Source organism: Equus asinus, chromosome 11 (assembly GCF_041296235.1).
Source record: "Equus asinus isolate D_3611 breed Donkey chromosome 11, EquAss-T2T_v2, whole genome shotgun sequence".
In the NCBI taxonomy this organism is placed as follows: domain Eukaryota; kingdom Metazoa; phylum Chordata; class Mammalia; order Perissodactyla; family Equidae; genus Equus; species Equus asinus.
The window spans coordinates 2,663,937-2,689,401 of record NC_091800.1 but is presented as its reverse complement, the minus strand read 5'-3'; the positions used below and the strand labels follow the sequence as shown (position 1 = coordinate 2,689,401).

Genomic DNA, 25,465 nt, shown 5'->3' with positions numbered 1-25,465 from the left:
CATTTCTGTCCCTCCATGCCTACTTGTGCACTCCATTTCCCTGGTCAGGAGAACTTTACCATCTTTCTTTAAGGGCTACCTCAATTCTCACCGTCTCTCAATTCCTGTTACACTCACTCGGCTCTCAGCCTGTGACTGCGGTGCAGCCTTGGGCTTACGTCTTGGTCGGGCTGTTTCACGTGGGGAGGTCTGTGAGGACAGGGCTACCTGCATCTAACAGAGCTACATACACTGTACCATCCTGAAAATCACCACAGGGATTTAGAAATCTCTCTAGTTCTTTGATACTGCTCCCTGTATCGAGTAAGTTGTTAATAAAGATCTTCCAGATTACTGACTTTAATGTTTATGAAAGTTCTCAAGAACTTGCTCAAAATTAGGTTTAGTTAAAATAAGCCTAGGAACAAACCAAAGTGGTATCTTGTTAATGAGTAATTTACATTCACATAAGAACATTGCTCATCATAAACAATATCCCTCAAATTGTGTTACCTATAACATTTTATAGCAAATAATTTAAATCGATGATAAATGCTTTAAGCTCAACTTACCATAACGTGCACTTGCACCTCTCTCTTTGAAAGCAGCTCCTGAAGGAGTTCTATTGCATCTGGCTGCCAGACATTCCCAACCTATTTGGGATTAAGAAACTCAGATTCTTTCACATTTTTACAAAATAAGACACAGCAGGAAGAAAATGAAGATGCACAAAAGTAGCCATAAACATAACACCAGAGAGCAGTACAAAATATACAAGCAGTTTTCAGAGAATATCATAGGTATATGATCAAAATGATCTTAAGAAACTAACCATTTGTCTGAGCTTCTTTCATAGTGCTTTCTTAAAGCATTCTACACTTTAAAAATATAAACCTACATTAAAAACAAAGCATCATAAAACTTAAAACAAAAAAAGACCAATATGCCAATGCGATGCTTGTATAATGCCGGAAATATATATTTATTGAGGAGAGATTGTTATATTTTACGTGTTAAAAGGTTCACGTGACAAAGAATGGGGGTCCTCCTGCCAAAAGCTACAGGAGCCTCAGCTTCCTGCCGACGCCAGGTGCGTGAGCCGTTCCCAGGGGCGCCCTTTACCCCATCAATCCTTCGACAACAGCACTTCTGGTGGACATCTTCACTGCTGTAGCACGAGGAGCCCTGAGCCCAAACCACCCAGCTAAGCTGCTCCCAACTCCTGAGCCACAGAGACCATATGAAATTTTTAAAAGTTCATTGTTGATTTAGACCACTAAGTTTTAGCTTAACTTGTTCTGCAGCAAGAGATATCTTACACACCACTCCTTCGTGTGGTTTCCACCTTCAAATTTGCTGAAATTTTATTTGATGAAGGAATAATTAAATTTTTACAATTTTACACTTTCCCGTCTATGACGATATCATGTCTCTTCATTTATTTAGATGTTTTTATATCCTTCAGTATAATTTTGTAGTTTTCTTCATAAAGGCCCTTTAAGCTGTCTTATTAAATGTTGTTGTAACTGACAGGGATTTCATTTTACATCCTAATTTCTAAAAAATTATTAATATAAAAACAATATTTAAAATTAATCATCCTACAAATTACTGATTACTCACTGGTATGGTATTATAGAGCTGACAAGGAATACAAAACTGGGGTGTATCAGGATACAGCAAAATAGGGTAAAGATGGCACTGTGGAATCTTCTCAGTGAATCCGTGATCTAAATACTGTACCTGAAACAGGACAAATAAATTAATAATTAAAACTTACTACTAAAAACTAGAGGACAGACTGGCCCGGTGGTGCAGTGGTTAAGTGCACACGTTCTGCTTCTCGGCAGCCCAGGGTTCGCCAGGTCGGATCCCGGGTGCAGACATGGCACCACTTGGCAAAAGCCATGCTGTGGTAGGCGTCCCACATATAAAGTAGAGGAAGATGGGCACGGATGTTAGCTCAGGGCCAGTCTTCCCCAGCAAAAAGAGGACGATTGACAGTAGTTAGCTCAGGGCTGATCTTCCAAAAAAAAAAAAAAAACACTAGAGGACAGAGGGATTCCCTGATATTAAAAAAAAAAAAAAAAGAAGATATCCTAGAAAGATATCTAAATCTGGATTTGAAAAATCTCAAGAAAAAAGCAACACTGTATTCCCTCATCCTATAGTGTATCGAATCTCACTGTCAAAAGGTTTTCTTACACATAAACCAAACGCATTTTTCTTTTAGATTGGCACCTGAACTAATATCTGTTGCCAATCTTTTTTTTTTTTTCCTTCTTCTTCTTCTTCTCCCCAAAGCCCCCCAGTACATGGTTGTATATTCTAGCTGTAGGTCCTTCTAGTTGTGGTATGTGGGACACTCCCTCAGCATGGCCTGATGAGTGGTGCCATGTTCGGGCCCTGGATCCGAACCAGTGAAACCCCGGGCTTCCAAAGTGGAGCATGTGAACTTAAGCACTCTGCCACGGGGCCAGCCCCTAAAGCCCTTTTGTTTTTTTTTTAAACTAGGTCTTATTAGGTTTACAAATTCTTTGAGAATAATGCAGTTTTTTGAGAATGACTTTTTAATCTTGTTTTGTTTCTCTAAGTATTTGAGAAGCACTGATTTATATTTAAGAAAGGAGCAGTTCTCAAATTCTCAGTACTCCTCAGATAGTTTCAGTTTGGGAAACTGCATGCAATGTTTCCTTCTTGGAGAATCACACTGCATAATAAAGGCTCTGAGAAGTCCTTAAGAAAGAGACTTGTTTTTATATCATCCAGTATTCCTAAAACTTATTTGTAAAATAACTTTTTTTAAAAAAGACTATTTTTTTAGAGCAGTTTTAGGTTCACAGCAAAACTGAGGAAGGTAGAGAGATCTCCCTCATACCTCCTACCTCCCCCCACTCCCCTCCCCCACAACCAACATCCTGCACCAGAGTGGTAATTTATCATCATCAATGAAATTACATGGATATATCATAATCATCCAAAGTCCATAATTTACGTTAGGGTTCGCTCTTGGTGGTGTACATCCTAAGGTGTGACAAATGTATAAAGACATGTATCCATCATTCGGGTATCACACAGAATGTTTTCAACTGCCCTAAAAATCCTCTGCTCTGCTTATTCATCTCTCGCTCCCCCCAGTTCCTGGAAACCACTGATCTTTTTACTGTCTCCACAGTTTCGGCTTTTCCACAATGTCATATAGCTGGAGCCATGAGTATGTAGCGTTTTTAGATTGGCTTCTTTCACTTAGTAATATGCATTTAAGGTTCTTCCATGTCTTTTCATGGCTTGAAAGCTCATTTCTATTTAGCACTGAATAATATTTAATTGTCTGGATGCACCACAGTTTATCTGTTCACCTATCAAAGGACATCCTGGTTGCTAACAAGTTTGGCAATTATCAATAAGGCTGCTTATACATCTGTGTGCAGGTTTTTGTGTGGACATAAGTTTTCAACTCCTCTGAGTAAATACCAAGGAGTGCAACTGCTGGATCATATGGTGGGAGTATGTTTAGTTTTGTTAAGAAACTGCCAAACTGTCTTCCAAAGTTGGCTGTAGCATTTTGCATTCCCAACAGCAAGGAATGAGCGTTCCTGTTGCTCCACATCCTCACCAGCATTTGGTGCTGTCAGTGTTCTAGATTTTGGCCATTCAAATAGGTGTGTAGTGGTATCTCATAGTTGTTTTAATTTGCACTTCCCTGATGACATATGATGTGGAGCATCTTTGCACATGCTTATTTGCCATCTGTGTCTCTTCCGAGGTGTCAGTTAAGGTTTTTGGCCCATTTTTTAATTGGGTTCTTTTCTTATTGTTGAGCTTTAAGAGTTCTATGTATATTTTGGATAACAGTCCTTTATCAGATGTGTCCCTTGCAAATATTTCCTCCCATTGTGTGGCTTGTCATTCTTTTGACACTGTCTTTTGCAGAGGAGAAGTTTTGAATTTTAATGAAGTCCAGCTTATCCCTTATTATTTTCATGGGTCATGTCTTTGGTGCTGTATCTAAAAAGTCATTGCCATACCCAAGGTCACCTAGGTTTTCTGTGCTATCTTATAGGAGTTTTATAGTGTGTGCTTTTCATTTAGGTCTGTGATCCATTTTGAGTTACTTTTTGTGAAGGGTGTAAAGTCTGCCTACATTCATTTTTTTTCCTGTGGATGTCCACTTGTTCCAGTACCACTTGTTGAGAGACTATCTTGGCTCAGCTGTATTGCCTTTGCGCCTTTGTCAAAGATCAGTTGACCATATTTATGTGGGTCTATTTCTGGGCTCTCTGTTCTGTTCCATTGGTCTATTTGTCTTTTGTTTTGCACTACTACACTCTCTTGATCTCTACACTTAGAGTAAGTCTTGAAGTCACATAGCATCAGTCCCTCTGACTTTGTTCTTCCCATTCAATATTAGTTGGCTATTCTGAGTATTTTGCCTTTCTGTATAAACTTTAGAATCAGTTTGTTGATATCCACAAAATAACTTGCTTGGATTTTTATTGGTACTGCACTGGCTCTATAGGTCACGTCAGGAAGAACTGAGATCTTGACAATATTGAGTCTTCCTATCCATGAACAGGGAATATCTCTCCACTTATTTTGTTCTTTGATTTCATTCATCAGAGTTTTGTGGTTTTCCTCATATAGACCTTGTACATATTTTGTTATATTTATACCTAAGTATTTCATTTTGGGGGGTGCTAATGTAAACGGTATTGTGTTTAATTTAAAATTCCATTGAGTGGCCGGCCCAGTGGTGCAGTGGTTAAGTGCACACATTCCGCTTTGGCGGCCCGGGGTTTGCCGGTTTGGATCCTGGGTGCGGACATGGCACTGTTTGGCATGCCATGCTGTGGTAGGCATCCCACATATAAAGTGGAGGAGGATGGGCACAGATGTTAGCTTAGGGCCATTATTCCTCAGCAAAAAGAGGTGGATTGGCAGCAGTTAGCTCAGGGCTAATATTCCTCAAAAAAAAAAAAAGAAAGTAAAAAATAAATAAATAAATAAATAAAATTCCATTGATTCATTGCTGGTATACGGGGAAGGGATCGACTTTTGTATATTAACCTTGTATCCTGCAATCTTGCTATAACTGCTTATTAGTTCCAGAAGTTTTCTATTTTTTACATAGATGAATGTGCCATCTGTAAACAAAGATAATTTTATTTCTTCCTTCCCAATCCGTATACCTTTTATTTCCTTTTCTTGTCTTATTGAATCAGCTAATACTTCCACTATGCCTGAAAAGGAGTGCTGAGAAGGGACATCCTTGCCTTGCTCTTAGATCTTAGTTGGAAAGTTTTGAATTTCTCACCTTTAAGTATGATGTTAGCTGTAGGTTTGGTTTTTTTATAGATAATCTTTATCAAGTTGAGGAAGTTCCCCTTTTTACTGAGAGCTTTTAATCACAAATGGGTGTTGGATCTTCTCAAATGCTTTTTCTGCATCTATTGATATCATCACATCATTTTCCTCTTTTAATTCTGTTGATGTGATGTATTACACTAACTGATTTTCAAATGTTAAATCAGCCTTGTATACCTAGTATCCCATTTGGTCATGGTGTATAATTCTTTTTATACATGGTTGCATTTGATTTGCTAATATTTTGTTGAGGATTTTTGCATCTGTTCCTGAGAGATATTGGTCTGCGTTTTTTTTCTTGTAATGTCTTTGTTTTTGGTATTAGGGTAATGCTGGCCTCACAGATTCAGGAAGTACTCCCCCTGCTTCTATCTTCTGAAAGAGACTGTAGAGAACTGGTAAACTATCTTCCTTAAATATTTGGTAGAATTCACCAGTGAACCCATCTCATCCTCATGGTTTTTGTTTTGGAAGTTTATCAATTATTATTTTTATTACTATTATTATTTCTTTTTTTAGAGATTGGCCCTGAGCCAAGATCTGTTGCCAATCTTTTCTTCTTCTTCTTCTCCCCAAGGCTCCCCAGTACATGGTTGCATATTCTAGTTGTAGGTCCTACTAGTTCTGTTATGTGGGACACTGTCTGAGCATGGCCTGATGAGCAGTGCTACGTCTGCCCGCAGGATCCAAACCAGTGAAACCCTGGGCTACCAAAGTGGAGCATACAAACTTAACCACTCGGCCATGGGGCCAGTCCCTGGAAGGTTATCAATTATTGGTTCAATTTCTTTAATAGATATAGACTTCCTCAGATTGTCTATTTCTTCTTGTGTGAGTTTTGGCAGACTGTGACCTTTAAGGAATTTGTCCATTTCATCGAGGTTATCAAATTTGTGGGCAGAAAGTTGATCACAGTATTCCTTTATTACCTTTTAATATACATCTATACTGATATGCCTTCTTTCATTTCTGATATTAGTAATTTGTGTCCTCTTTATTCTTAGTTAGCCAGGCTAGAGGCTTATCAATTTTTATCTTTTATATGAATCAGCTTTTAATCTCATTGATTTTTGTTCTTGATTCCCTGTTTTCAATTTCATTGAATTCTGCTCTCTTAATTTTTCTTCTGCTTATTTTGGATTTAATTTTTTCTTTTTCTAGTTATCTAGATAATTGATTTTAAATCTTTCTTCTTTTCTAACATATGCATTCCATGCTATAAATTTCCCTCTAAGCACTGCTTCAGCTACACCTCATAAATTTTGATAAGTTGTGTTTACATTTTCATTTAATTCAAAACATTTGCAAGTTCCTCTTGAGATTTCTTCCTTGACATATGTGTTATTCAGAAGTCTGTTGCTAAACCTCCATGTATTTTGGGATTTTCTAGTTATCTTTCTGTTACTGACTTCTAGTTTAATTCCATTGTGGTCTGAAAGCAGCACTGTTTGATTGCTATTCTTTTAAATTTAAGGTGTGTTTTGAGGGTCAAAATGTAGTTTATATTGGTGAGTGTTCAATGTGTACCTGAGAAAAATGTGTACTCTGCTCTTCTTGGATAAAGTAGTCCATAGATACCAATTAAATCTAGTTGACCGATTGTGTTGAGTTCAGCTATGTCCTTACTGATTTTCCGCCGCTGGATCTGTTCATTTCTGACAGGGTTGTTGAAGTCCTCAACTATGATAGTGGATGCATCTACTTCTTGCAATTCTATTAGTTTGTGTCTCATGTAGTTTGATGCTCTATTTTTAAGTGCATACATGTTAAGAACTGTTATGTCTTCTTGGAAAACTGACCTCTTTATGATTATGTAATGCCCTTCTTTTTCCTTGATAACTTTCTTTGCTTTGAGGTCGGCTCTGTCTAAAATTATTATAGCTACTCCTGCTTTCTTTTGATGAGTGTTGGCATGGAATATTTTACTCTTTTTTCCAATTATTTTATTGAAACTATCATAAAGGTTTATAACATTGTGTAATTTCGGGTGTACATTATTAATCAATTTCTGTATAGACTGTATCATCCTCATCACCAGTAGTCTAATTTTTATCTGTCACCATACATATGTGCCCCTTTACCCCTTGTGTCCAACCCCTAACCCCTTTCCCCTCTGGTAACTACTAATTTGTTCTCTTTATCCATGTGTTTATCTTCCACATATGAGTGAAGTCATGCAGTATTTGTCTTTGCCTGTCTGGCTTATTTCACTTAATATCATGCCCTCAGGGTGTACCCACATTGGTGCAAATGGGAAATTTTGTCTTTTTTATGGCTGAGCAGTATTCCATTGTATATATATACCTCATCTTCTCCAGCCAATCATCAGTTGAGGAGCACGTGGGTTGCTTCCACCTTGTGGCTATTGTGAATGATGCTGCAATGGACTTGGGGGGCATAAATCTCTTTGGATTGTTGATTTCAACTTCTTTGGCTAAATACCGAGTAGTGGGATATCTGGATCGTATGGTATTTCTATTTTTAGTTTTTGAGAAATCTCCATACTGTTTTCCATAGTGGCTGTACCAGTTTGCATTCCCACCAGTACTATATGAGGGTTCCCTTTCCTCCACATCCTATCCAGCATGTTATTTTTTGTCTTAGTAATTATAGACATTCTGACAGGCATAAGGTAATATCTCGTTGTAGTTTTGATTTGCAGTTCCCTAATAATTAGTGATGTTGAACATCTTTTCATATGTCTGCTGGCTATCTGTATACCTTCTTTGGAGAAATGCCTGTTCATACCCTCTGCCTATTTTTTGATCAGGTTTTTTGTTGTTGTTGAGTTGTATGAGTTCTTTATATGTTTTGGAAATTAACCCCTTGTCGCATATATGACTTGCAAATATTTTCTCCCAGCTGGTAGGTTGTTTTTCCGTTCTGCCCATGGTTTCCTTTGCATTGCAGAAGTATTTTAGTTTAATGTAGTCCCATTTATTAATTTTTTCTTTTGTTTCACTTGCCTGAGTAAACATGGTATTTGAAAAGATGCAGCTAAGACCAATTTCAAAGGGTGTACTGCCTATATTTTCTTCTAGTTTTATGGTTTCAGGTTTTACATTCAAGACTTTAATCCATTTTGAGTTAATTTTTGCGTGTGGTGCAAGATAATGACCTACTTTCATTCTTTTGCATGTGGCTGTCCAGTTTTCCCAACACCATTTACTGAAGAGACTTTCCTTTCTCCATTGTATGTTCTTGGCTCTTCTGTTGAAGATTAGCCTTCCGTAGATGTAAGGTTTCATTTCTGGGCTCTCAATTCTGTTCCATTGATCTGTCTTTCTGCTTTTGTGCCACTATCATGCTGTTTTGATTACCGTAGCTTTGCAGTATACTTTGAAATCAAGGATTGTGATACCTCCAACTTAGTTCTTTTTTCTCAGGATTGCTTTGGCTAGTTGGGGTCTTCCGTTGTTCCATATAAATTTTAGGACTCTTTGTTCTATTTCCACAAAGAATGTCCTTGCGATTCTGCTTGGGTTTGCATTGAATCTGTAGATTGCTTTAGATAATATGGATATTTTAACTATGTTTATTCTTCCAATCAATGAACATGGAATATCTTTCCATTTCTTTATGTCTCCTTTGATTTCTTTCAATAACGTCTTATAGTTTTCATTGTATAGGTCTTTCACCACCTCAGTTAAATTTATTCCTAGATATTTTATTCTTTTTGTTGCAACTGTAAATAGGACTGTATTCTTGACTTCTCTGCTAGTTTGTTGTTAGTATATAGAAATGTAACCGATTTTTCTACGTTCATTTTGTACCCTGCAACTTTGCTGTAGTTGTTGATTATTTCTAATAGATTTCTGATGGATTCTTTAGGGTTTTCTATACATAGAATCATGTCATCTGTAAACAGTGAGAGCTTCCTTTCCATTTGGATTCCTTTTATTTCTTTTGCTTTGGCCTACTTCTCTGGCCAAAACCTCCAGTACAACGTTGAATGAGAGAGGTGAGAGTGGGCATCCTTGTCTTGTTCTTGTTCTCAGAGAGACGGATTTCAGCTTTTCACCATTAAGTATGGTGTTGGCTGTGGGTTTGTTGTATATGGCCTTTATTATGTTGAGGTACTTTCCTTCTATACCCATTTTATTGAGAGTTTTTATCATAAATGGATGTTGGATCTTGTCAAATGTTTTCTCTGCATCTATTGAGGTGATCATGTGCTTTTTATTCCTCATTTTGTTAACATGGTGTATCATACTGAGTGATTTGTGGATGCTGAACCATCCCTGTGTCTCTGGTATAAATCCCACTTGATCACAGTGTATAATCCTTTTAAGGTATTGCAGTATTCAATTTGCTAATATTTTGTTCGGGATTTTTGCATCTATGATCATCAGTGATACTGGCCTGTAATTTTCATCTTATGCTGTCCTTGTCTGGTTTTGGTATCAGAGTAATGTTGGCCTTGTAGAATGAATTAGGAAGCATTCCATCATCTTCAATTTTTTGGAATAGTTTGAGAAGGATAGGTATTAAATCTTTGGATGTTTCGTGTAATTCTCCAGAGAAGCCATCTGGTCCTGGGCTTTTGTTTTTTGGGATGTTTTTGATTACTGTTTCAATTTCTTTACTTGTGATTGGTCTATTCAGATTCTCTATTTCTTCTGGATTCAGTTTTGGGAGGTTGTATCAGTCTAAGAAGTTATCCATTTCTTCTAGGTTATCCAATTTGTGGGCATATAGTTTTTCTAGTATTCTCTTATAATTCTTTGTATTTCTGTGGTGTCCATTGTAATTTCTCCTCTTACATTTATTTATTTGAGCCTTCTTTTTTTCTTAGTGAGTCTGAATAAGGGCTTGTCAATTTTGTTATCTTCTCAAAGAACCAGCTCTCAGTTTCACTGATCCTTTGTTTTTTTTTTTTAGTCTCTGTTTCATTTATTTAGGTTCTGCTGACTTTGGGCTTTGTTCTTCTTTTTCCAGTTCTGTTAGGTGTGGTTTAAGATTACTTGTTTGTTGAGGTTGGTCTGTATTGCTAAGAATTTCTCTAACTGCTTTTGCTGCATCCCACAAGAGTTGGTATGTTTTATTTTCATTTTCATTTGTCTCCAGGTATTTTTTAATTTCTCCTTTGATTTCTTCATTGATCCAACTGTTCTTCAGTCTCCACATATTTGTGACTTTCCCAGCTTTTTGCTTGTAGCTGATTTCTAGTTTCACAGCATTGTGATCGGAAAAGATGCTTGATATGATTTCAATTTTTCTTAAGTTTATTGAGGCTTGCTTTGTTTCCCAAAATGTGATCTATCTTTGAGAATGTTCCATGTGCATTTGAGAAGAGTGTGTATTCTGTCGTTTTGGATGGAATGCTCTATACATATCTATTAAGTCTATCTGATTGAGTTTTTCATTTAAATCCACTATTTCCTTGTTGACTTTATGTCTGGATGATCTATCCATTGATGCAAGTGGGGTGTTGAGATCCCCTACTATTATTGTGTTGCTGCTAATTTTTTGCTTTAGGTCTGTTAATAGTTGCTTTATATACTTCTGGTGCTCCGCAAGTGTTATGTCCTCTTGGTAGAAAGTCTCTGTTGTCGTTATATACTGCTCCTCTTTGTCTCTCATTGTCTTTTTTATCTTCAAGTCTGCCATGTCTGATATAAGTATTGTGACACTTGCTTTCTTTTCCTTGTTATTTGCTTGGAGTATCATCTTCCATCCCTTCACTCTGAACCTGTGTTTGTCTCTAGAGCTTAGATATGTTTTCTGGAGGTAGCATGTTGTTGGGTCTTGTTTTCTAATCGATCCAGCTAGTCTGTGTCTTTTGATTAGAGAATTCAATCCACTTACATTTAGAGTGATTATTGATATATGAGGGTTTAATACTGCCATTTTATCTCTTGTTTTCTGGTTGCTCTATATTTCCATTGTTTCTCTTCCTTTGTATTCTTGACTGCCATTGCAGTTTGGTAGTTTTCTGTATAGGTTTTCTCAGTTTTCTCTGTTTTTATAAATTGTGGCTCTGCTCTGATCTTGTGTTTAGTGGTTACCATGAGGTTTGTATAAAAGATCTCATAGGTGAGATAGTCAATTTTCTGATAACCTCTTATCTTTATCAGCCTAAGCAGGTTCCATCCCTTTTCGCTTCCTCTTCTGAGTTTATTGTTTTCACACATTATTCTGTTTTGTGTTGTAAGTTTATGACTAAGTTTTGATGCTTTCCTTTCCTTTATTTTTTAAGTTGTAATTAAGTATTTGCTGCCCTATTCTGAAAGAGAGCTAAAGTTTTCTGATTTTGTCTATTTATCTCCTTGCTCAAAGCTTTGTAAATCTTTGCCTTTTTGTTTCAGGTATGAGAGCATCCTTTATCACTTCTTGTATGGGGGTGTCTAGTGGTGATGAACTCTCTCAGCTTTGTTTATCTGAGCAAACTTTTATTTCACCATCATATCTGAAGCATAGTTTCGCTGGATAGAGTACTCTTAGCTGATAGTTTCTGTCTTTCAGTATTTTGACTATATCATTCTGTTCTCTCTTAGCCTGTAAAGTTTCTGCCAAGAAATCTGCTGAAAGCCTGATGGGGGTTTCTTTGTAGGTTATTTTCTTAAGCCCTGCTGCCCTAAGTATTTTTTCTTTGTGGTTGACTTTTGACAGTTTTACTATTATATACCTTGGAGAAGGTCTTTTAGCATTGATGTAATTAGGAGTTCTATTGGCTTCATGTATTGTAAGTCCAGTCTCTTTCCAAGGTTTGGGAAGTTCTCAGCTATTATTTCTTTGAATAAGCTCTCTGCTCCCTTCTCTCTCTGGAATACCTAGAATCACCATGTAGCTTTTCCTAATTGAGTTGAATATTTCTCAAAGAACTCTTTCATTTTTAAAAATCTTAGTTCCCTCTCCTCTTTCACCTGATGCATTCCTATCCTCTAAATCATTCAATCTTTCCTCCATAATGTCAGCTCTATTTTTTAAGGATTTTAGATTATTTTTTATCTCATTAACTATGTTCTTCATATCTAGAATGTCTGCTTGGCTTTTTAAATCGTTTCAATCTCTTTGGTGAAGTATTTCTTCTTCTCATTAATTTTATTCCTGAGCTCACTGAACTGTCTTTCTGAGTTTTCTGGTAACTCACTGAGTTTATGACAGCTATTTTGAATTCTCTGTCATCTAGACTGTAAATTTCTGTGACTTCAGGGTTTGTTTCTGGAGATCTGTCATGTTCCTTCTGCTCTGTATTTTTACTGGAGTTCTCATGGTGTTTGATGAACTAATCTTTTCCTGGCACATTTGTGGTAATATCAGGTCACAGATTCCACCTGCCACTGCTGGGGGGAAACAGGAGCTGTGTTTCTGATCCCATCTCATCTGCTGGAAGTAGTGCAGGTATGGTGGGTGCTCCCGCTGGCTTGGAAAGTGCACGCAGGCTCAAGGCTCACATTCCCACTTGTGGGGCCACAGCAGGACTATGGGCCCTGGCGTCGGCCAGGGAAGCATTCATGGGTACACGTATATCTGCCACTGCCTCTTCTTATGGTCATGCTGCCTGCTGTGCTTTGTGGATGGGGCTTCTTCACGGGGCCCAAGCCTGGGCCACTTGTTGGGACTGCAGCAGCAGGGTGAGCTCTCCCATTGGCTGGGAAACCATTCGCGCACAGGCCCAGGGCTGCAGTTGCCTCTTCTCAAAGCCATGCCGAGGTGTGTTCTCACTTTTGGGGCTGTGGTGGTACTATGGGTACTTATGCCAACCGGGAAAGCATTCAGGTGTGTGCACAGGGCTGCCAGTAAAGGGTAGGGGACTGCTCATCTACCTGCAGCACTTCCTGGGGAGCCAGTCCATCCACCTTCAGTTGTATAGCTGCGTGGGTCTCTCTGGCATCCTCTTGTGCTGTGTGGGTATCCTCTGTTGGTCAATGAATGTCCATTTAGTTGTAGTTCAAAAGCGGAGAGATAAAGGGACCAGCCCACCACCATGTTGCTGACGGCACTCTGTGTCTATTTACTTTTAACCTATAGGTGTCTTGTATTTAAAATGGGTTTCTTGTAGACAACATATAGTTGGTTGTTGTTTTTTGATCCACTCTGACAATATTTGTCTTTTCATTGGTACATTTATACCATTGACCTTCAAAGTGATTACTGATACAGCTGGATTAATATCTAACATATTTGTTTGTCTTCCATCCATTGCTCTTGTTCTTTGTCTTATTTCTGCTTTCCACTGTTTTTCTGCCTCTTATGTTTTAAATTAAACATTTTATATTATTTTCCCTTTTTAGCATATCAGTTATAGTTTAAAACTTTTTTTAGTGGTTGCTGTACAGTTTGCAATATACATTTACAACTAATCTAAGTCCATTTTCAAATAACATTACATGACTCTACAGGTAGTGTGAGTACCCACAATAACAAAATAATCCTAATTCCTCCTTTGCATCCCTTGTATTATTGTCATTCGTTTCATTTATACATAAGCATACATAAGATACATACATAAGCATATGTAATTGAACACATTATTACTCTGAATAAACTATGTTAGGTTAATAAGAAAAATAAAAGTTTTATTTTTATCTTTACTTATTACTTCTTCAATTCTCTTCTTTAAATAGATCTGAGTTTCTGACCTGTATTATTTTCCTTCCTAAAGAATTTCTTTTAATGCAGGTCTACTGGTAACAAATTCTCTAGTTTTGTTTCTCTGAGAAAGTCTTTATTTCTCCTTCAGTTTTGAGGGATAATTTCATGGGGTACAGATTTCTACGCTGGTGGGTTTTTTCCCCTCAAGACTTTAAATATTTCCATCCACTCTCTTCTTGCTTGCATGGTTTCTGAGGAGAAGCTGGATATAATTATCATCTTTGTTCCTCTACAAGTGAGGGTTTTTTCCCCTCTGGCTTCTTTCAGGATTTTTTCTTTGATTTTTTTGTCATTTGAAATGATATGCCTAGATGTAGGTTTTTTTTTCCTTTTTGCATTTATCCTACTTAGTGTTCCTGGAGCTCCTGGATCTGTGGTTTGGTGTCTGACATTAATTTGGGGAAATTCATGTCATAACTGTTCTCTCTTTCTCCTCCTCTGGTTTTCCCATTATCCATATGTTACACCTTCTGTAGTTGTCCCAGAGAGCTTGGGTATTTGGTTCTGTGTTATTCAGCTTTTGTTCTCTTTACATTTTAGAAGTTTATATTGATATATCCTCTAGCTCAGAGATTCTTTCCTCAGCTGTGTGCAGTCTACTAATAAGCCTCTTAAAGGCACTCTTCATTTCTGTTCGTGTTTTTGATCCCTATATTTCATTTCAGTTCTTTCTTAGTATTTCTCTCTCTCTGCTTATGTTGCTCATCTGTTCTTGCATGCTATCTACTTTATCCATTAGAGACCTTAGCATATTAATCATAGTTGTTTTAAATTCCTGTTCTGATAATTCCAACATCCCTGCCATGTCTGGTTCTGATGCTTGCTTTCTCTCTTCAAATTGTGTTTTTTTGCCTTTTAGTACACCTTGTAATTTTTTTAAATTTAATTTTGAAATTTAGACACCACTGAAATAAAACACCATATTAGTTTCAGGTGTACAACATAATAATTTGATTTTTGTGTATATTGAAAAATGATCATAACAAGTCTAGTTAACATCTATCACCTTACATAGCTACAAAATTTTTTTCTTGTGATAAAAACTTACTGCTCTCTTAGCAACTTTCAAATATACAATACAGTATTAATTATAGTCACTATGCTGTATGTTACAACCCCAAGGACTTATTTATTTTATATCTGCAAGTTTATACTTTTTAACCCCTTCACTCATTTCACCCACCCCCTACCCCCTGCTCTGGCAACAACCAACCTGTTCTCTGTATCCATGAGGCTCAATTTTTGTTGCTGTTATTGTGTTTTAGATTCCACATATAAGTAAGATCATATGGTATTTGTCTTTCCTGTCTAACTTATTTCACTTAGCATAATGCCTCAAGGTCTATCCATGTTGTCACAAATGGCAAGATTTCATTCATTTTTATGTATGAATAATATTCCATTACACACACACACTTTCTTTATCCATTCATCAATTTATGGACACTTAAAGTTGCTTCTATATCTCAGCTACTGAAAATAATGCTGTAATGAACATGGAGGTGCATATAACTTTTCAACTTAGTGTTTTTGTTTTCTTTAGCTAAATACCCAGGAAGTGTAACTTTTGGATCATATGGTAGTTATATTCTTAATTTTCTGAAGAACCACCACATTGTTTTCCATAGTGGCTGCACCAATTTACATGCCCATCAACAGTGCATAAGGGTTCCCTATTCTCCACATCCTTGTTAACATTTATTTCTTGTCTTTTTGATAATAGCCATTCTAACAGTTGTGAGCTGGTATCTCATTGTGGTTTTGATTTGCACGTCCCTAAAGATTAGTGATGTTGAGCACCTTTTCATGTACCTGTTGGCTATACGTATGTCTTCTTTGGAAAAATGTCTATTCAGTTCCTCCATGCATATTTTAATTGGATTTTTATTTTTTTTGGCTATTGAGTTGTATGAATTCTTCACATATTTTGGATATTAATTCCTTATCAGATATATGATTTCCAAATAACTTCTCAAATTCAGTAGGCTGCCTTTTCATTTTGTTGGTGGTTTCCTCTGCTGTGTAGAAGCTTTTTAGTTTAATGTAGCTCTACTTGTTTATTTTTGCTTTTGTTGCCTCTGCTTATTGCCAAGACCTGTGTCAAGGAGCTTACTGCCTAAGTTTTCTTCTAGGAGTTTATGGTTTCAGGTCTTATGTTCAAGTCTTTAATCGAGTTTGAGTTAATTTTTGTGTATGGTATAAGATAGTGGTCCAGTTTCATTCTTTTGCATGTGGCTGTCCAGTTTTCCCAACACCATTTATTGAAGACTGTCCTATCCAGATGTGTCTATTCATTCTTGGTTCCTTTCTCCTAAATTAATTGACCACATAGGTGTAGGTTTATTTCTGGGCTCTCTATTCTATTTCATTGATCTATGTGTTTCTTTTTATACCAATACAATACTGTTTTGATTGTAATTTTTTCTTGATAGCCAGATGATGTACTGTGTAAAAGCAACTGGAATAAATAGGCCTTTAGTAATGTGGTAGTGAGGTGTGGGGAGAGGGCAAGTGTTCTACACTCCTATGATTAGGTCTCAGTCTTTTTTTTTTTTTATTGAGTTAATGATAGGTTACAATCTTGTGACATTTCAGTTGTACATTAACGTTTGTCAGTCATGTTGTAGGTGCACCACTTTACCCTTTGTGCTCACCCCCCACCCCACCTTTCCCCTGGTATCCACTAAACTGTTCTTAGTCCATAATTTTAAATTCCTCATATGAGTGGAGTCACACACAGATTATCCTTCTCTCGCTGGCTTATTTCACTTAACATAATTCCCTCAAGGTCCATCCATGTTATTGCAAATGGAATGATTTTGTTCTGTTTTGCAGCTGAGTAGTATTCCATTGTATATATGTACCACATCTTCTTTATCCATTCATCTGTTGCTGGACACGTAGGTTGCTTCCATGTCTTGGCTATTGTAAACAGTGCTGCAATAAACATTGGGGTGCATAGGGCTTTTGGGATTGCTGACTTCAAGCTCTTTGGATAAATACCCAGTAGTGGGATGGCTGGATCGTATGGTAGTTCTATTTTTAATTTTTTGAGGAATCTCCATACTGTTTTCCATAGTGGCTGCACCAGTTTGCATTCCCACCAGCAGTGCATGAGGGTTCCTTTTTCTCTGCAACCTCTCCAACATTTGTTGCTATTAGTTTTAGATATTTTTGTCATTCTAACGGGTGTAAGGGGATATCTTAGTGTAGTTTTGATTTGCATTTCCCTGATGATCAGCGATGATGAGCATCTTTTCATGTGCCTATTGGCCATCAGTATATCGTCTTTGGAGAAATGTCTGTTCATGTCTCCTGCCCATTTTTTGATTGGGTTGTTTGATGTTTTGTTGTTGAGTTGTGAGAGTTCTTTATATATTATGGATATTAAGCCTTTGTCAGATATATGACTTGCAAATATTTTTTCCCAGTTAGTGGGTTGTTTTTTTGTTTGAATCCTGTTTTCATTTGCCTTGAAGAAGCTCTTTAATCTGATCAAGTCCCATTTGTTTATTCTTTCTATTGTTTCCCTTCTCTGAGAAGGCATGGTGTCCGAAAAGATCCTTTTAATACTGATGTCAAAGAGTGTACTGCCTACGTTTTCTTCCAGAAGCCTTATGGTTTCAGGTCTCACCTTTGGGTCTTTGATCCATTTTGAGTTTATTTTGGTGAATGGTGAAAAAGAATGGTCAATTTTCATTCTTTTACATGTGGCTTTCCAGTTTTCCCAGCACCATTTGTTGAAAAGACTTTCTTTTCTCCATTGTATGCCCTCAGCTCCTTTGTCAAAGATAAGCTGTCCATAGATGTGTGGTTTTATTTCTGGGCTTTCAATTCTGTTCCATTGATCTGTGCACCTGTTTTTGTACCAGTACCATGATGTTTTGATTGCTGTAGCTTTGTAGTATGTTTTGAAGTCAGGGATTGTGATGCCTCCCGTTTTGTTCTTTTTTCTCAGGATTGCTTTAGAAATTCAGGGTCTTTTGTTGCCCCATATGAATTTTAGGATTCTTTGTTCTAATTCTGTAAAGAATGTCATGGGATTCTGATTGGGATGGCATTGAATCTGTAGATTGCTTTAGGTAGAACGGACATTTTAACTATGTTTATTCTTCCAACCCATGTACGTAGAATGTCTTTCCATCTCCTTATGTCATCAACCACTTCTCTCAGAAAGGCCTTGTAATTTTCATTATATAGGTCCTTCACTTCCTTAGTTAAATTTACCCCAAGGTATTTTATTCTTTTTGTTGCGATTGTGAATGGTATTGTATTCTTGATTTCTTTTTCTGTTGGTTCATTACTGGAGTATAGAAATGCTACTGATTTATGCAAATTGATTTTATACCCTGCAACTTTGCTGTAGTTGTTGATTACTTCTAACAGTTTTCCAATGGATTCTTTGGGGTTTTCTATATATAAGATCATGTCGTCTGCAAACAGCGAGAGTTTCACTTCTTCCCTCCCTACTTGGATTCCTTTTATTCCTTTTTCTTGCCTCATTGCTCTGGCCAGGACCTCCAGTACTATGCTAAATAAGAGTGGTGATAGAGGGCATCCTTGTCTCGTTCCTGTTTTCAGGGGGATGGCGTTCAGTTTTTGCCCATTGAGTATGATGTTGGCTATGGGTTTGTCGTATATGGCCTTTATTATGTTGAGGTAGTTTCCTTCTATGCCCATTTTGTTCAGAGTTTTTATCATAAATGGCTGTTGGATCTTGTCAAATGCCTTCTCTGCATCTATTGAAATGATCATATGGTTTTTATTCCTCAGTTTGTTGATGTGGTGTATCACGTTGATTGATTTGCGGATGATGAACCATCCCTGTGTCCCTGGTATGAATCCCACCTGATCATGATGTATGATTCTTTTGAATGAATTGCTGAATTCTGATTGCCAAAATTTTGTTTAGAATTTTTGCATCTATGTTCATCAGTGATATTGACCTGTAGTTCTCTTTTTTCGTGGTGTCCCTGTCAGGTTTTGGTATCGGCGTGATGTTGGCCTCATAGAATGTGTTAGGAAGTGTTCCATCTTCCCTAATTTTTTGGAATAGCTTGAAAAGGATAGGTATTAAATCCTCTCTGAAAGTTTGGTAGAATTCCCCAGGAAAGCCATCTGGTCCTGGGGTTTTATTCTTTGGGATGTTTTTGATTGCTGTTTCAATCTCTTTCCTTGTGATTGGTCTGTTCAAATTGTCTGCCTCTTCTTGAGTGAGCTTTGGGAGATTGTAGGAATCCAAGAATTTATCCATTTCCTCTAGGTTATCCATTCTGTTGGCATATAGTTTTTTGTAGTATTCTCTTATAATCTGTTGTATTTCTGCAGAGTCTGTTGTTATTTCTCCTCTTTCATTTCTGATTTTGTTTATTTGAGCTTTCTCCCTTTTTTTCTTTGTAAGTATGGCTAGGGGTTTGTCAATTTTATTTTTCTTCTCAAAAAACCAGCTCTTTGTCTCTTTGATCCTTTCTACTGCCTTTTTCATTTCAATAGTATTTATTTCTGCTCTGATTTTTATTATTTCTCTCCTTCTGCTGACTTTGGGCTTCATTTGTTCTTTTCCCTCTAGTTCAGTTAGGTGTGCTTTAAGGTTGCTTATTTGGGATTTTTCTTGTTTGTTAAGATGTGCCTGTATTGCGATGAATTTTCCTCTTAATACAGCTTTTGCTGTATCCCATATAAGTCGGTATGGCATGCTATCATTTTCATTTGTTCCAGGTATTTTTTTATTTCTTCTATGATCCATTGCTTGTTCAGTAGTGTGTTGTTCAGTCTCCACATATTTGTGCCTTTCTCACCTTTTTTCTTGTAATTAATTTCTAGCCTTATAGCACTACGATCTGAGAAGATGCTTGTTATTATTTCAAATTTTTTAAATTTGTAGAGGCTTGCCTTGTTTCCCAACATATGGTCTATCCTAGAGAATGTTCCATGTGCACTTGAGAACAATGTGTATTCAGCTCTTTCAGGGTGAAGTGATCTATATATGTCTATTAAGTCCAATTGTTTTAGTTTTTCATTTAGCTCCACTGTTTCCTTGTTGATTTTCTGTCTGGATGATCTGTCCATTGATGTGAGTGGGGTGTTGAGGTCCCCTACTATTATTGTGTTGTTTTTAACATCTTCCTTTAGGTCTGTTAATAGTTGCTTTATGAATCTTGGTGCCCCTGTGTTGGGTGCATAGATATTTATAAGCATTATTTCTTCTGGATGAAGTGTCCCTTTGATCATTATATATTGTCCCTCTGTGTCTCTCTTTACCTGTCTTATTTTGAAATCCACTTGGTCTGATATGAGAATTGCAACACCTGCCTTTTTTTCCTTGCTATTTGCTTGAAGTATTGTCCTCCACCCCTTCACCCTGAGTCTGTGTTTGTCCTTGGGGCTGAGGTGTGTTTCCTGGAGGCAACAAATTGTTGGATCATGTTCTTTAATCCATTTTGCCACTCTGTGTCTTTTTATTGGAGAGTTCAATCCGTTCACATTGAGAGTGATTATTGATGCATGTGGACTTAATGCTGTTAATCTGTCGCTCATTATCTTGTTTTCTTTCATTTATTTTCCTGTTCGCTTTGGAGTACCCATTTAATACTGCAATTTCTTATGCTGGGTTTCTTAGATTTTTCCTTATTTATGATTTGTGATTTTGTTCTGTACTTTATTTTAGTGTCTACCTTGAAGTTTGTATTTAGAATCTTGTGTATAATATAGTCTATTCTCTGGTGGTCTCTTACTTACTTGACCAATACTGATTTAGACCCTTTGCTCTTCCCCTCCTAAATAATTATTTTCATTTTTTATTCCAACTCGTCTTATTAATTGATAGTTAGAGTGCTAAGATCGTCCTTGTTTTGGTAGTTTCCTTACCTTTACCTTAATGCTATAGTTGAATATTTGCTATCCTGTTCTGGTTCTATCCATCGGTCTCCCTAGTCTGTGGATTGTGTCCCCTTTCTCCATTTTTTCTTTTTTCAGGTATGAGAGCCTTCTTGAGAATTTCTTGTAATGGAGGGCTTTTAGTTACAAATTTCCTTAACTTTTGTTTGTCTGGAAAAGATTTAATTTCTCCCTCATATCTGAAGGAAATTCTTGCTGGATAGAGTATTCTTGGCTGAAGATTTTTATCCTTTAAAGCTTTGAATATGTTACTCCATTCTCTCATAGCTTGTAGGGTTTCTGTAGAGAAATCCGCTGACAGTCTGATAGGGGCTCCTTTATAGGTTATTCTTTTTTTTCTTACTTCCCCGAGTATTCTTTCCTTAGCTTTCCTTTTTGCCAACTTTACTACTATGTGCCGTGGTGTAGCTCTTTCTACATCGACAAATCTAGGAGATCTAAAACCCTCCCCTACACACATTTCTCTGTCAATCCCTAGATTTGGGAAGTTCTCTTCAATAATTTCGTTAAGCACACTTTCTGCTCCATTTTCCTTTTCCATATTCTCGGGAATTCCTATGATCCTTATGTTCTTACTCCTCATTGAATTCATTATCTCTCGGAGATTTTCCTCATTTTTTTAATTCTTAGTTCTCTTTCTTCCTCTGTCTGGTGCCATTCAGCCTATCTTTGATTATGCTAATTTTCTCCTCTATCTTGTCTACACCTGCATTCAGGGAATCCGTATTCTGTTTTATCTGGTCCATTGTGTTTTTCATCTCAAGTAATTCTGTTTGATTCTTTATGATTTCAATCTCTTTTGTGAAGTAACTCCAGAACTCGGCTTGTTTCTCTATCTTTCTCTCTACCTCATTGAGTTTTTTGATTATAGCTGCTCTGAACTCATTATCACTTAGTTTACCTAATTCCAAGTCCTCAGGACTTAATTCTATGTTTTTATTGTTTTCCTTCTGGTCTGGGGCTTTTATAAATTGCTGGATGGTAGAGGAGCGGTTTTTTCACATGGTGGTAGAATTCAGTTGCAGTTACAGCCTGTCGCCACTAGATGGGGGTCAAGAGCGGCGTGTTATGAGCTCTCCGCCTTGGGGCAAGATGGCTGTGCCCACTGGCTTTGCTGGGGGGGGGAGGGGCTGTTACTCACACGCCCGGTCTGGGTTCAGATCAGTTCTGTTCTCTGGTCTCCCAAGGCCCTTGATTTATAGGGTCCCCGCGGACGGAAGCTTTCCCCCCGTTAGCAGGTCTCCACTGAATCAGCGGCTGGAGTCCTGGATGATCCCCCGGTCGTGCGGCCCCTCCCCCGCTCCTTCCCGACCCACGCCGCAGCGATCACAGACTCTAGGGGAGGGAGCGATGTTCTCTCCTACCGTTCCAGTGCCTCCAAGGCTGTCAGTAGGATTTATGATCTCCGCCTTCTTGGTATTGTAGGTCTCTAACGAGCTGGCATTATGTTTATTCTCTGAAGTTCAGTTCTTCCAAACTTTTGTTGTATTTTGGAGGGGAGAGAATCCCGGGTCAGCTCACCCCGCCATTTTGCTCCGCCCCCTCTCAGGTCTCAGTCTTTTAGTGAGCCTATGCCTCTGGACTGTGAACTTCACAAGTGTTTCTCAGTTTTTTATTCTCCTCTGTTAGGTGGGAGAGGATGAACAGAATGGGCTAGAGTTGGGTATTTCCTTTTTCCCATGTGAAAGGCTAGAGTTAACTAGAATTGGGTAATTTCCTCTCACCCAGGTCAGTCAGGCTCTGATAATATCCTGACTGCTTAGGCTGTGGTGAACGAGTTGTTACGAAACACAGAATGCTCTGGCATATTTCAAAATAGTTCCTTTACCCCTTCCCCTCCAGAAGCATCTCTGATATTTACTGTGAGAACCAGGTAGAACTCCTGGAGGTAAATCTCACAGAAATGTGAAGGGCCTTCCTATGATCAGGTCCCCCTGGAGTTTTTAACTCTCAGAGTTGTCCACACTGAGCCTCCAGCAATTCCACAACTGTAGTTCTGGTCATGAGTCTTTGCTCCCATAAGCTATGACTCCCTATATTCACCTGACTCTTTAATCTTTGGGGCAGTGTCTTGTCTTGGTGTACTCTGTCTCTTATGAATCCAAGAAGAGTTGCTGACTTTTTCAGTCTGTTCAGTTTTTTACTTATTGTTAAGATGGTGTGGTGATTTCTAAGCTCCTTACATGTGGAACCAGAAACAAGAAGTCCTCAACAACCCATTTTTGAAATGTTTTATTTAATTTTGATAATTCAACTTTTAAGTTGTAGTAAGAATAAGAAATGTCAGTACGTGTGTTTTTTTGTCCCCAACTTATGAAATTAACATATCACTGTTTAATTGAGTTGACCTGGCAATCAGCATTTCAAAAAATGAAATAGAATTGAATAAAGAATATGAGTACACTAAAGACAGCTGGGGTGAGTATGGTATCATGTAATGTTTATTTCTTAATGTAGATCAGTAGATAAACTTGGAAAGATATTAGGTGAAGGAATTAAAAACCTGTAAATTACATTTAAATGTAAAATGACTACTGGAAAAAATAAAAAATGAATAATAAATATCAAAGTAATAAAATATCAAAATACTTTTAAATAAATTTAAAAAACAGAGATAGTAGCATGAAAAAAATGAAGTTCACTACCATGAACTCCATATATGTAAAGTTCATGAATTATGACAACTTAATGAAAATTGAATTTCAGTTTACTTTTGTATTAAGAAAGAAAAACAGTTATCTGAACAATTCAAATGTATGTGAAAATGGACTCATTTGCAAATAAACACATGAATCTATAAGTATCCATATGCGTAAATATTCACTCAAAATTTGAAAACCTTTTAGTTCTATTAAAACCATTTAAAGCTTGTAGTCCAGCAGAAAAAGCACAAGAGATCAGAAATTTAGGAATAAAATGCTTGGATATAAATTCCAGCATCACCACCCACTGACAGGGTGACCTTGGGCACATCACTGAACCTAAATCTCAATTTTCTTAGAAGTAAAATGGGAATAATTGGAAACAAATTACAAAGTATGAATGTACATAATGTGAAAAAACCTTAAAAACCTGAAGTGCTATGTAATTGTTAGGTATCGTCATCAAATAGATAATAAACCCCTGTGCAAGCAGAAACGAAAAAGACTTTCTCCTTCATTTTTCCTCCTGTCCTAACACTAAAATTTTCAAGTGCTGAATGTCTCATGATTTCATTGCCTTACTTAGTAAATACACTGTAAATGGAAGTATCTATAGTATTTTTATATACACAATTTTTTCAAAGTATGCAGCTCTTCCTGAAGATTTTGCATGAAACCCAATTACTGAGATAGTATTCTGGAAAGGTAAATTAGCCAGGCCATAAACAAATTTGCTAATTTGTAAACAAATTTCCAGTATGTAGTATACTGGAAAACAAGTTGTTATACTTAACACTATGTATATAAACAGGGCTGCCAATCACAAATAAGTGGTGCCATTAAAGTACCAGTGGCCAAATCCCTACCTGGAAACATTTTTTGGTTATTCAGGTTAATAAATACATTTGAAAATAAAAAGAAAAATTCTTATTTCAAACAAACATGTAACGCATCTGACTGGTCTTTCTACAGGACTGAACTCCTTAAAAGATGTTATAATCAGATTTTCATGTATTTAGATTCAAAAGGCCAATTCGACGTTATAGCATTTGGTCTTAGAATTGTCTGACTCACCCTGATGATGCCACCGACGACTTCCATCACTTTGCCTCGATACCACAGAGTATCTGATCCTCTCACAGCACAGGCTTCTCCTTTTTTCCAGAAATAAGGCTCCAAAAGACCAAGGCATTTTAAATTACTCTGAATTTCATTCATCATTTTTATTAGTTCAAATTCTGAAGAAGTTATTAAAAATAGAAAACGTTTAGGAAAAATTCCCTACCATTTTCAAATGAAGTCATCACCAACCTTTAATAATCTCATCAGCTAGATATCACAGGGAATTAAAAATCAGTCCCCACATAAAGAGCTTTAACAAAAATTTAATTCAGGTGCCAGCCTGGTGGTGTGGTGGTGAAGTTTGACACAGTCCACTTTGGGAGCCTGGGTTTGCAGGTTCAGATCCTGGGCATGGACCTACACCACTCATCAAGGCATGCTGTGGTGGCGACCCACATACAAAATAGAGGAAGATGGGCACAGATGTTCATTCAGGGCTAATCTTCCTCAAGCAAAAAGAGGAAGATCGGCAACAGGTGTTAGCTCAGGGCCAATCTTCTGGGGGGTGAGGGGCAATCTAATTCCATCAGCAGCTTCTATATGTTTCAATAGTTACTACTGATCATATGTAAATAATTATTCTGATCTCAGGTTATAAACGCAAGCATTATTTTGGGAGTGCAAGAATTATTAAAAGCTCTAAACACATACCAGGTAGCCTAATATAAAAGAACTATCACTTTAAGATAATGTCACTTTGAGAGCACACTAAGTAAAACAGAATACAAATTATGTTACTTGATGCTTAGATACAGCATAATTCCAGGGACATAAAATTAAAATTCTACTGTTGCTACCTACTGCTAATTGGCTCATTATTTCCACAGTAAATATACATCCCCATAACTGATACCGCAGAAGGC

General features: G+C 37.2%; 1 protein-coding gene across 2 annotated transcripts in view; it reads right to left on the bottom strand.

The window, feature by feature from the left end:
* The window catches only part of RNF17 (ring finger protein 17), a 154,370-nt gene that overhangs the window by 17,371 nt on the left and 111,534 nt on the right, over window positions 1-25,465 (bottom strand). For both annotated transcript variants that reach the window (XM_070520312.1, XM_070520313.1), the window contains exons 26-28: window positions 24,555-24,718; window positions 1,603-1,722; window positions 552-632 (exon numbers count right to left, since the gene is read on the bottom strand). In XM_070520312.1, coding sequence (XP_070376413.1) covers window positions 552-632; window positions 1,603-1,722; window positions 24,555-24,718 — 365 coding nt within the window. The remainder of the gene's footprint in view (window positions 1-551; window positions 633-1,602; window positions 1,723-24,554; window positions 24,719-25,465) is intronic.